Source organism: Pteropus vampyrus, unplaced genomic scaffold (genome assembly GCF_000151845.1).
Source record: "Pteropus vampyrus isolate Shadow unplaced genomic scaffold, Pvam_2.0 Scaffold1, whole genome shotgun sequence".
Lineage (NCBI taxonomy): Eukaryota > Metazoa > Chordata > Mammalia > Chiroptera > Pteropodidae > Pteropus > Pteropus vampyrus.
This window is the reverse complement of record NW_011888782.1, coordinates 21,080,403-21,093,697: the sequence shown is the minus strand read 5'-3', so window position 1 is coordinate 21,093,697 and position 13,295 is coordinate 21,080,403. Positions and strand designations below refer to the sequence as shown.

General features: G+C 48.7%; 1 protein-coding gene across 1 annotated transcript in view; it reads left to right on the top strand.

The window, feature by feature from the left end:
* Window positions 1-13,295, top strand: part of SCN5A (sodium voltage-gated channel alpha subunit 5) — an 80,217-nt gene that overhangs the window by 39,811 nt on the left and 27,111 nt on the right. Inside the window, exons 14-16 of the mRNA XM_011355161.1 lie at window positions 6,070-6,243; window positions 7,571-7,927; window positions 11,743-12,183. Of these exons, the coding sequence (XP_011353463.1) occupies window positions 6,070-6,243; window positions 7,571-7,927; window positions 11,743-12,183 (972 nt within the window). The remainder of the gene's footprint in view (window positions 1-6,069; window positions 6,244-7,570; window positions 7,928-11,742; window positions 12,184-13,295) is intronic.

Here is a 13,295-nt window from a genome sequence, read left to right as displayed (position 1 = left end):
AGCAAGGTCACACAGCCAGGAAATGGTAGAGCCAGGGTTCAAATCCAAGCAGTTTGTCTCTAGAGCCCATGCTCTTACGCAGTGCACTACACTGCAATGCTGAACCTCTAGCTTTCTGCCCATCTCCCTGCTTCCAGTCCAAATTATGCTGGAGGTCCTTGTCACCATAGTAAGAAGAAATAATGAAGAAAGAAGGAAAGAAAACAGATCTAATATTTTCCAAATTATGTCATAGTCTATATAAATAATTCAAGAAAATCTGCAGAAAGATTATTAGAACTAATAAGAGAATTCAACAATGTCAGTAGGTACAGGCTCAATTTACCAAAATTAATTCTGTTCCTTACCAGCATGATCATATGGAGAGAGCAATTCTGAAAAGTTAAAACTTTTAAAAATAAATAGCAATAAAAACTATGAGGAATCTAGAAATGAATGTAGCAAAAAATTATAAATTTTATATTAGTAAAATTATAAAACTATTGAAAAAGAGAAAAGACTTAAATTAGTGGAGAGATATGCTATTTTTATGGATGAAAGTCTCAATATTGTAGAGATATCAGTCCTTCTGAAATTAACCTAGATCTTTAATGTATTTCCAATCAAAATCCCAACACATTTTTTTCCATGGGACTTGACAAGGTAATCCTAAATTCATATGGAAATATAAAGTCTATGAGCTAAATTAAGGAATAAGATGGGGAACTTACCCTACATATATTAAGCTATATTATAAAGCTGTAATTATTAAAATATTATAGTATTTGTGCAAAGATAGAAAATTAGACCAGTGCTATAGAATTGAGAACTCAGAAATAGGAAATGCATATTTGTAGACTTGATAAATAATAGAGATGGCACTATAAATCAGTAGGAAAATGATAGACTACCCAATAAATAATGCTGGACAGGATGGTTATCTATATGAAAGCAAATAAATGTAAATCCCTACCCCTCAACCATACTCATTATTAGTTGTGGGAAATTGGATTCAACATCTAAATGTGATAAACCAAAATTTTTTCACTTTTAGGAAAAAAAAAAAGGAGAAAAAAATATAAGATCTTGGTGTTGGAAAGGCTTTCTTCAACAATATAGAGTTTATACCATGAAAGAAAAGATTGACAAATGTACCTATCTTAAAATTTATAATGTATGTCCAATCAAGGGTATGATAAACTAATGAAATCACTACCATAAACTGGAAATTGATATTATGAAAAGTATTTAACTAAAATGACATGAACTCCAGAACGGATATTAAATGCTTACACATCAGTAAGGAAAAGAATGACAACCCAATGGCAAAAAACGCAGCACGACAATGAACAAAGGAAATGACAGGTAAATCACAGAAGAAGAAATTCGGATGGTTATAAACAGAGAGGAATGCAAATGAAAGCAACATCGAGATACCATTTCTCACCCATAAGAAAATCAAAAATAAACTTCCATATGTTGGCAAGGATGCGAAACAGTGGGAACTCACACTTTGTAAGAGTGTGGATTTGGTACAACCATTTCAGGGAGCAATTGTATAATATCAGGTAAATCACAGATGTCCATACCCTATGACTTAACGATTTCAGATATCTGTATTCTTAAGAAAGTCTCACATGTCTGTACAAGGAGACCTATAGAAGAAAGTTCTTTGTAGCATCGTTAGGTATAGGGGAAATTGGAATCAACATAAATGTCTATCTATCCATCCATTAAAAAAATAGATAAACTGTGGTGTATTCATACAACGCAATACTATACACAATTAGAATTAATACCTATATATGTATCAACATAGATAAATCTCATAAACAATGACGTTTAGGATAAAAGGAACTTGCAAAAAAAAATAACATATACAAAATGGCCCATATTATATAAAGCTTAAAACAATGCAAAAATACGATATATTGTTTTATATACATTAAAACTGTGAAAACATGCATAGGAACTTTAAACATCACGTTCAAGATAGTGACACCTTTGAACGAATGTAGTACTACAGGTGGCTTCAGTGTTACCTGTGATGACGCAGGGTTAAGACTTCATGATAGAAGCTAAAGTACTTAGTTCAAATGTTAGGCTCCATCAGTTGTGCCACTGGGCTAACTTCTCTATAGTATCTCAGTTTCCCAATCTGTAAAGTGGGGATAACAACAATACATATCTCATAGGGTTATATGAGGATCAAATGATTTAAAGCATGAGATGTAAAGCACCAGTACATGGCCTAGCATGTAGTAATTGCTATTTAAGTCTTTGTTATTATTTTGTAAGAAAAAATAAAACAAGATTTGAAACAAATATGGCAAAATGTTAATAGTTGGCAGAGTTCAGTGGTGGATACAAAGGTACTCATTATACTATTCTATACTTTTCTATGTGCTTAAAATATTTTGTAATTTTAGAAAATATACAATGATAAATAAAGGTAAATGACAAACCAGGAAAATTATTGCAATACATACAGTTGACAAAGAGATTATACCCTAAATATATAAAGTATATTTATAAGCAACAACATGGAATTAGTTAAAAACTGTCTCTGATGGACAGTAGCAGCATGTGTCAGAATCTCTAAAAATATTCTTTGACAATGCAGTTTCATTTCCAGAGATTTATCCTAAGAAAAAAAAAATGGGCAAGTTTTTTTAAAACATATATGCAAAGGTTATTTATTATGGCAGTGTTTTTAATAAGGATAAAAAGAATGTCCATCACAGGGAAATGGTTAAACTACTTGTGGCACATCTGTACAGTAGAATATCCTACAATGGTTAAAAAAGAGAGCAAAAGAAAATGATGCTATAGATCATGTTTAATTGGCATGGAAGGATGTTCACCAAGTACTATGTTTTAAAACCAAGTTCGCAATGCGGAGAGTATGATCCCATTAAAGACATGTGCCAAGGTTCCTCAAAAGTTCACCAACTTCCGGGAAAGCCACCGTTAGCGCCATGATTCAGTAGACTTCCTGCCCGGGTCAGAGGAGGCAGGTCCCCCACACTGGAAGCCTCTGTCTGCGAGGTCCCAGGGAGCCTATAAATCATGCAGAGTTGTTTGCATTTGAAAGCAGCTCCTGCCTGGGCCTGGAGTTCTCGGCCACTCTCCACAGTCATAATAAATGCTGCTGATGATAACAATAATCACCCTCTCATAGGAGCACCCACTTTACATCCATTAGCTCTAACTCTTAGAAACCTCCTACGGAGTTATTATTATCCCCATTTGACATATGAGGACACTCAAGGCTCAGAGAGATGAAGAAACTGGTCCAGGATCACACAGTAGCAGACCCTGCTTTGGAACCCGGGTCTGGCTGCCATTCTCTGCACATCTTAAACCACCCGGCTTTGCTCACATGGCCTTAGAAAGCCCAGGGTGATCCTTTGGAAGAAGGATCATGCACTTCTAAAGCAGTGGTTCTCAAGCTCAGCAGCACCTCAGGACCACCTAGGAAGTTTCTTTAAATCTCGCTACCCAGGCCGAACTTCAGTCCAAGGTAAATGGAATTGCTGAGGGTAGGACCCAAGCACCAGCAATTTTAAAACTCCCTAGGTGATTGCAAAGTGGACCGAGTGTGAGAACCAGCGCTTGAAAATAGCACTTCTCAAACTTCAAATTGCCTGGGAATCCAGTCAAAATGCAGATTCCGCTTCCTTGGGCCTGGGGTCTTAAAGATCCTGCATTTCTAAAGAGCTTCCCTGTGATGCTGTTTCTTCTTTTCCTTACCACTTCCCCAGAGATGTTCACTCCCTAAGAGACTCTGCCGTCTCTCTCTGCCTTTTTCTCCTGATTTCCAGTGCCACCTAATATCTGCCATCCTGCTGCCAAAATAGCTGTGAACCTGGGCAAAGTGAGGCAGGAGATCTGTCCTGAGCTCCTTAACCCAAAAATGAGTATTAGCACCTGTAAGCCTGTCAAATAGGCCTTCGGAACACACCCATGCTGGCCCACTCGGGCAGGTGCTCGTGGAGACCAGAAGGCCGGGGTGAGAGGAAGTGGCCTCTCCGGAAAGCCCTGTGCAGGGATTGCAGCTAGGTGAAGGCTCCAGGTGTGTAAGGGAAGCCTGGAAGACTGGGAAGTAAAGCTGGGCACTACAGGACAATGGGGGCTGAAGGTCAAAGACCCAACGAGCTGTATGTCTCTTCAACAAATGGGCTGGCCCTGTTCTAGGTACGATAAGACAGAAAAGGTCCTGCTTACTGTGGAGTTATTACCATTTGGCCCGGAGGAGACTCACAAATACACATAGTATGTCAGATGGGGGAATGTGAGGGAAAGAAAAATAAACAAGAGGCCTAAAGAGTGTGGTGGGAGGGGCCAGGATTTTAATTGTCAGGGAGCCTCATCCATTACGTGGCTTTTAAGCAGAGACAGGAAGGGAGTGAGTCCTGTGGATGGAGGACGGGTTTTGATCCAGGGAAAGGGAGCAACAAGTGCAAAGGCCCTGAGGAGGGAACCGCAAGGAGGTGAGTGTGGCTGGAAGAGTAGCGGGGGCTGGGTCGGTTACGGGTACATAACCCAGATACAGGCCTGAGTGCTGGGGAAACAGGACTCAAGGTTGCCTCTTCTCATGTTGGGGCAGCCCAGGAATTTGAGCCGAAGCTGGAAGATATTGAAGGCCCTCCCTTCCCTAAGACCCCAGCTGGGAAAGGAATGGTTCTGTCTGGGCACAAGCACTGAAGAGACCACTGCAGTCATGAGGGCTGGGCTGGTGGGTGGTGCCCTGTGTGACAGTGCAGAGGTGCCCACCCGCCTGCTATCCTGGTGCTCCCTCCCCCAGGAACAACAGCAGTGCCCTGCCCACCACCTCAGGGGCTCTTCTGAGCAGAGGGGGAAAGGGCTGCTACTGTGATGCCTGACAGATGCCTCTCCTCTGCCTTCAGCACAGAGACCCCTCAGGGTGGGTGCCAAAGGCAGGGTGACCCCCCTCCTGACTGTGGACCCCAGCAAGATGCCTCAGTCATGCCCCTTCTCTCACCTTCATCTCTCCCACAGCCTCTGCAGGCCTGACACTGTCCCCAGGCTTAGCCTGGCGCTTTAACCTCAGACCTCACCTATAGAAGACCTCAGTGCCTCCTCGTTGCCCTCAGGATGACCCCCCACCCCCCGCCCCAGAAGGCCTTGTGAACAGGCCCCGACTTCCCGCCTTCACAGGATATCCCTTCCATCCCTTCCTCCTAGAACCAGGCTTCCATCATAGCCATCGGCACAGCTCGGGGTAGTTGGCCATGGTCACAGCTGCCTGGCCTACCGCGCAGTGGGCTCCTTGACCATGAGGCTTTGCTGGCCACGGCTGGGCAGCTCGAGATTGATGAGTCAATGAACCAGGTGAAGCCCAGCCTCTGCCCACCTCAGGAATGTTTCTAGAAAAGAGAAAGGTTGCTCTAAATCTTAAAGGACAGCACCGAGTTTATCTCCTGGTTCTCAACCTTACTAGCTACATGACTCCTGAGCAGTTACTTGACCTCTCAGTGCCTCAGTTTCCTTAACTATAAAATAGGGATAACGATACTTTCCTCGTTGAGTTGTTGGACAAATTAAGAGGAACGACACATGCAAAGCATTCTAGCCCAGCTCTTAGCACATAGTCAAGCCCTCAAGAAACAGCAGCTGGTTATTATTACGGTGATAAGAGTTCAGTGTGTGGACATGGAGGGAGCGGGCACAGCGTAGACAAAGTCCCTGAGCCATGTGAGCCATGAGTTTGTAGAAATGCATGTATCTGGCACGTGTGGCGTGAGGATGTGTCCTGTGGCAACACGGGCCGGAAGGAGTCTGGGGCTGGGTCATGTCACCGCCTACTTCAGCCTCCCCTGCCCTCAGGTGCCTCCGAGACTGTGAGTCTCTGCAGAGCCTGCCATGTTCAGCGAGCAACAGAGAGGGCTAGGAGCATCAGGTCGGAGGTATCCCTAAGGGGCTAGGCCACAGTCAAGCAAGCTCCCACCGGAAGCCTGGGTGCCATCAGAGCTGACAGCCCAGGAGGGGGACCTTGCCAGAGCAAGAGGCAGAGGCAGAGTGCCCCTGACGACCAGAGGGTCGTTCTGATTCCCGCTCCCTCTCCAGGTCTTCACAGGGATCTTCACAGCAGAGATGACCTTCAAGATCATCGCTCTCGACCCCTACTACTACTTCCAGCAGGGGTGGAACATCTTCGACAGCATCATTGTCATCCTTAGCCTCATGGAGCTGGGCCTGTCCCGCATGGGCAACCTGTCGGTGCTGCGTTCCTTCCGCCTGGTACCTGGCTGGGCCCTCTGCAGGGGGGTGGCATGGGGGTCTGGGGCATCGAGGCACAGCCACCTCCCATGTCACCACTCAGTCCCCGCAACTATGATCCATCATGCCTTCACCTTGCTAGGTACTTCTGGGTGCCAGATCCAGTGTTGGTGTTGTGAGAGGCACCAAGGTGGGCAAGGCGGAAGGAGATACCCTTCCCGGGGAGCAGTCGACATACCTCATGATTTACAAAGCCCTTTATGGTTCACCATGAGCCCATTAGACCTCACAGGATCCTAGGAGTGGGGCTGGTATTACTATATCCCCATTTCACAGAGGAGGAGACTAAGACTCAGAGAGGTGAAACACTTTCCCAAAGCTGCATGTCAGGTAATAGCTGGAGCTAGTTCCGCTGACAGCCTATCTGGGGCTTTGCCTGCTGGTTTCAGAATGAGCATTTGGGAAACTTGAATGCACATACACATCACCTGGAGGCCTTGCTAAACGGCAGGTGACAGTTCAGTAGGCCTTAGATGATACCAGGGCTCCTGGTCTGTGGACTGTGCTTGAAGCTCAAAATGCCTGAGAAGTTCAGACATGGGGCTAAAGGTAGGTCAAAGCAGGCTTCTTGAAGGAGTTCTGAGCACTGTTGATGGGCTCACTGAGGGGCTAGGAAGGCAGAATAGGGAGGGGGAGCAATAGAGAAAGGCCAGGCTGTGGGTTCTAATCACGACTGCACTGTCATGAGCCAAGGGACTTAGACAAGTTACTCTACCTTTAAGAGTTGGCTTCTTCATCTATCAAAGGAGGTAATAATAGTGCCAACCTCACGTGGTTATAGAGAGTTCTGAATGAGTTGACTTATCCTAAGCATAAGGTCTGGCTCAGTATGTGTTCAATACATGTTAAACACTGGCTCCCTTTCTCTGTGATAACTAAGAGGAGAGAAATATGGAGGTGATTGGCCAAATCAGACATGGTTTGAGCTGGCCTGAAGAAGAGTCTTGCTGAGGAAGGACATACCATGTCAGGGGATTCTACTGGGAAGTTCCTGGAAGTGACACCAAGGGGAGTAGGAGGCTGGTGTGGACACAGAAAGACGGGCTGAGAGGGGCAGATGAGGCTGGAGCTGTTGACTTGACTCCCAGAGCGGAGCCCCGTGAAGCTGTCTTCAGGCTGCGGACAGAAACAGTAGTGTGTGCTCTTGGAGAAACAGAGCAACAGGTGTCGGTGACCTCCAAGGGCTCTCTGGGGTTTCAGGCAGAAGCCACGGGGATAAAGGTGCCCTTCATTTGGGGCTGACGGCTCATCTGGGGCTCACAGCTCACAAGGACCCCTTCCTCCCCAGCTGCGGGTCTTCAAGTTGGCCAAATCATGGCCCACCCTGAACACACTCATCAAGATCATCGGGAATTCAGTGGGGGCGCTGGGGAACCTGACGCTGGTGCTGGCCATCATCGTGTTCATCTTCGCCGTGGTGGGCATGCAGCTCTTTGGGAAGAACTACTCAGAGCTGAGGCATCGCATCAGCGACTCAGGCCTGCTGCCCCGCTGGCACATGATGGACTTCTTCCATGCCTTTCTCATCATCTTCCGCATCCTCTGTGGCGAGTGGATAGAGACCATGTGGGACTGCATGGAGGTGTCTGGGCAGTCACTGTGCCTGCTGGTGTTCTTGCTTGTAATGGTCATTGGCAACCTTGTGGTAAGTTAGCCAATGGCCTCACCTACCCATCCATTCATCCATCAGCTACCCACCCACCCAATCATGCATCTGTCCATTCACTTACCCTTCCTTCCATCCATCTACTCATTCGCTCAGTCATCTATCTACCAGACTACCTATCCACCCATCAATCTCTCATCTATTTACCCATTCATCTACTCTTTTACCCATCTTTTCATATATCTTTTCATCCATTCATTCATTTACCCACCAACATACCCACTTACCCTTCCATGTACTTTTCATCAATCCATCTAGTCACTTACCCATTTATTCTTCTGTCTCTCTACTCTTCCACACATCTATCTATTCAGCCATGCATCCACTCATAAATTACCCACCCACCAACTCCATCTGTCCACCTCTCCATCAATCCATCTACTCAGTTACCAATCCTCATATCCATTTATCCACTTGCTCACCTAGACATCCATCCATCAACCCTTATCTACTTATTCATTTACCAGCCATCCATTCATTGTTCACTCATCCATTTATCTGTCCACCAGCCACCCATCCATCACTTCCGTGCATCTACCCCACATTATCCATTCATTCATTCACCAATCCCACCATCTAGTCATTTATCCATCTACCTATCTACTCATTCACTCATTGACCTATTTATCCATTCATATCACTCTTCATTTGTTTATTCATTTATTCACTCACTTATTTGCCTGTTTATTTATTATCTACTCATTTTGTATTCATTGTTTATTTATTCATCTACCCATTATGTTATTAATCATTCAATGATTTATCACATGCTTTTTCAATTCAGCTTAACAAACACTTGCTGAGCCCCTATTGCATGCAAAATATTATGCCAGATGCTGTTGGGTATACAGAGGTAAATGTGACCGTGACACTGCTCATCAGCTTGAGAGAATGGGAGGTGAGGAGTTCAAAAAGGCATGAAATAACTCTCAAGCTGATCAGAATGATCAGAGTCATTAAGGAAGAACCCTTGAGTGCTGATTCCCTCCAACTGTGGAAAGCAAGGAAGACTTCCTAGAGGAGGCTTGGAGCTGACCTGATAGACAGGTAATGCTAGAGAGGGAAGGAGCAGGATAAGCAAAGCACAGATGCAAGCACGTGGTAGTCCAGGTGAGGCGGTGCCCATGGGAGCCTTTATGTCACCCTAGGTAGCTGTGGTAGGAGTTCCTGAGGTCCTGTCACGAGGGATCCAGGCCTTTGGTCCCATGGCTACCTATCTGTCAAGGACAAGTGTATCTTGCCTTGTGTCTTTACAGTGTGAGGAAATCCAGAGTTGAGAGAGATCAAAACCTAAATGTCAAAAAAAGGGGCCTTTGGAGACAAGGTCGAGGCAAGTCAGTGATTCAGGAAAAAGTCAGTGTCCACTGTGGACATGGAGCCACCTTCCTGGGTGCACAGATGTCCCAAATATGCTCAGACATTACCCCTGTGTGGTTTGACTCTCAACCAGACCACACAGGCGTGGGCAGCTCACATTGGCTCATAGAGGGGTTTTAGGTGGTGCGAAAACTGTGGGCTCCAAATTCCAGAGCCCTTCCCCAAAATGGCCTGCTTTCTCTTCCCACGTGCTTTAACCAGGCCGGGGCAGGCCCAGGCCAAGTTGGGGTGAATCTCCCTCGGGCGCCACAAGTGGAGCCCAGAAAGGAAGCAGGTCCTCAGTGCACAACGCTAATGGAACCCAGCTCTTCAGCTTGACTCACAGTCCCTCTTCCATCCCCTCAAACTGGCCACCCATCATAGTGGAGCCTCACTCAGCCCCTGGCCCAGCCCCGGGGCTACCAGACTCTGTGTGTTTCGAGGAGGAGGACGCTAGTACACGGAGCTCTCAGTCCAGCGCCAGGCTGAGCTGCCCTCACACACACAGCCCTGTGATTTCCAAGTGGATCTGTCTGGGGATGAGAAGATTAGAGGCTGCTGGGGGAGGGAAGCTAACGGCCCACGCAGCCCCTTCCCTGGCCGCCTCAGGAATTGGGCTGCTGCCTGGCGTGGGTGGAAGCAATTGCCATTAAAATGGGAAGTGATGATCAGGCAAGGGCTGGGAGCAGCAGCATGATTGACAGGGAAAGCACTGGAAGAAGCCAAACTTCAAAGCTGCTGACAAGGGGGGCCCTAGTGTCCTGTGTAGGTGGACAAGGCTGCCCAGGAGCCCCCCTGCTCTGCCCTCAGCCTGGGCCCCAGACGCCTGGAGGTCAGGGGAGGTAAGACCAGGCATGAATGAGGGCTGCGGGGGAGGGTCCAGGGTGGGCAACCAGAAGCAGGGGCCAGGCCAGAGGTCTGTGTAGACAGCAGCTCTGGCTCATATCACATGACCCACCCCCCAGTGACGACATGAAAAAGGCTGCCGGGTGTCAAAAGTGATCATTTTTCCATAGAGAAAGGATCCGGGAGATCCTGCTTTCTAACCCTTCCATGCTGCACACATGAGTGTGTGTTATTCTTTAGAGCAGAGGCAAGTTTCTGAGGTCTGGCATTCCAACCTTGCCCACTGCTTTCATCAGAATTCTCATTCCCAGCCTTCTGACAGTGTCTGAGGGGCTTGTGAGAAGCCGGAGCAGGGGCTCAGAGTGAGTTTCCAGTGAGAACTGTGTGCCCACCTTTACACACCACCCTGCCTGCCATAGGGGCCCCCATTCAAATGAACTCCCTTCTGGGGGTGGCTGGGTGGAGGAGACACCCACCCAAAGCGGGGAGGTTGGTCTCTGGCCTGTCGGCCTGCTGATGCTCATGAGCCGGCCTGACCTACCTGTGGGAACAAGCCCACCACCATCTTCATTTACCCTCCTGGAAACGGAAATGGACCCACACCCAGCCTCTTAGCACTCAAAACTCCTCTTTTTAAACAAAAGCTAAAGCTTCATACTTGCTGAATGGTTTAACAAACAATGGTCCAAACCATCCAAAGGCAGAGGGATTATGCAAACCGCCCTGAGGGGTCCTGAGTCCCTAACCCCTAATAAATTAAGTAAAGTACTTTGCCTTCTGGCACCTCTGAAACCTGAACCCCTCCCTTGACTTCCTGCGGCACAATGGGCAGGTCCCACACACAGCACCCATCTAAGTACCCCTCACGGCGTAGACACTCCCATGGCTCAGTAGCCTGACCCTGCAGTTAGTCCCACATGTCTGAGGACTGCCACCTGGGCTCTTCCCTGCCATCTGCCGTTGCCACCTTCTCTGCTCAGTCCTCCCGTCTCTCACCTGTAAAGCATAGTCAGACCTGAGGACACAGGTAGAGTGTGCTACATAGCAGGAGCCCAGTGATGGGCTGGCTTCAGATGAGCTCAGAGGAACATCACTAGCCCTCCTTCACCAACAGGTGCAGAGGCCCCTCCCTCCCTCCAGGAAAGCCCGACAGCTCTGGGTTGCTTCTCAGTGGGATTCTATCTTGTCCTCAGTGGCCCCAGATTAGACCCCACTTCCCTGTGCTCCTTCTGCCTCCACTGCCCCCCACTACTCCCAAGGCAGCCAGGCCTCTTCCACAGGCTTTGACATTGGAGGGACGCATGGTTCTCCCATTGAACCTGGACCAAGACAAACAAACCTGGGACTGTATGCTCTCAACTCAGACTATCTGAGGAGGTATTAGAGGTCGTCTTTCTTTTTATAGCCAGACTCTCTGTATTCAAGAGAATGAGGGTTTAGGATCAGGACCCAAGTCCCAGGGTTCGAGCTGAGAGCTGTTTGCCTATGGTAGTCCTTAGGGTCCCCGGGCCCCGGTTTCCTCATCATAGACCCGAGGCGGAGCGCCACAGCATGGCACCTGCCCTGGTGAGCCTCATCTGTTGCCTCCACAGGTCCTGAACCTCTTCCTGGCTTTGCTGCTCAGCTCCTTCAGCGCAGACAACCTCACAGCCCCTGACGAGGACGGGGAAATGAACAACCTCCAGCTGGCCTTGGCCCGCATCCAGCGGGGCCTGCGTTTTCTCAAGCGAACCACCTGGGACTTCTGCTGTGGGCTCCTGCAGCGGCGGCCTCAGAAGCCAGTGGTCCTTGCCACCCGCGGCCAGCTGCCCAACTGTATTGCTACCTCCAGCTCCCCACCACCCCCTGAGACAGAGAAGGTACCTCCAGCTCGCAAGGAGACCCGATTTGAGGAAAGCAAGCATCCAGGCCAGGGCACCCCTGGGGATCCCGAGCCTGTGTGTGTACCCATTGCCGTGGCTGAGTCGGACACAGATGACCAAGAGGAGGATGAAGAGAATAGCCTGGGCACGGAGGAAGAGTCCAGCAAGCAGGTGAGCCCGCACCCTGCCACCTTTCCCCCACAGGTATGCAGCACCTACTTATATAGGCCTCAGGACCTTACTGTCCATGGCACCTGGCCTCATTCAGAGCAGCTGCCCCTGCCAGACTGTGACAGCAGAGCTGGGATGAGCTGGGAGACAGGCCATGCCCCCACAGCTAGCCTTGCAGAGAGGTGCTGAGACCAGCTCCCAACCTTCTCTCCAACCCAGCCCAGGAGGAGATCTTGAGAGGGGCTGTTGTCCATCATTCATCCTCTGGCTGGTCATGGGCAGCTAGCTGTACATAAAAGGAAACTGAGGCACAGCAAGAGTGAGAGACCAGCTGGGAGTTCCTCATGAGTCTAGGACAGAGCCAGGACCCCTGTGCCCCTGGCCCCACCCTGACCATTGTCCCCCTTCAGGACTACCAAGGTGGAACATCTTGGTGACGGAGAGTGCGGTCTCCTGACCTCCGACTGCCCCTTCCCCTCCTCCCAGGCCCAGGGCTAATTCTGAGATTTAAAAATAAGCATCCCGAAGATGGCAGGTGTCAGAGACAGCACTATCTTATCTCCCAACCTGTTATTTTTAACACTTTGGACTAGAGTCTGGACAAAAGAAACAGTGCCCCCGCTCAGTGCTCTCTCAGGTTTCCTGTGCCCTGAGCCAGGCTCAGACGGCTTCTCCTTAGGTCTTTCGGTCAGTCGGTGAGGACCGGCTCTCAGCTTCGTTGGGCCGTCATGGCTGCTTCCTCTGGGCCTGTGCTCAGCGGGTCTGGCTGTGAAGAGCAGCTTCTCCCCATGTGTGGAATTTGATCTGAGGTTTCGGGCTTAGTTCCATGGCCTCCTGCCTTCCTGTGGTCCCAGAGGCCAGCTTCGGCTCTCTTAGTCAGGCTGTGGGACAGGGACAGTGTCAGCTGGGGGAGGGGAGTGTTGGTGCTGCCAGGACCATGGCTTCCAGTTATCTCCAGGATGCTCCCAGCACAGGAGTGGAATTCTGACTGCCCCCTCCCTTGCCCTCTCCTTTCCTTCTCTTGAGCCTGTTGGCTCTGGCTCCCTAGGGCCAGTGTGTGTGTGTGTGTGTGTGTGTGTGTGTGTGTGTGTGTGTGTGTGTGTGTGTGTGTG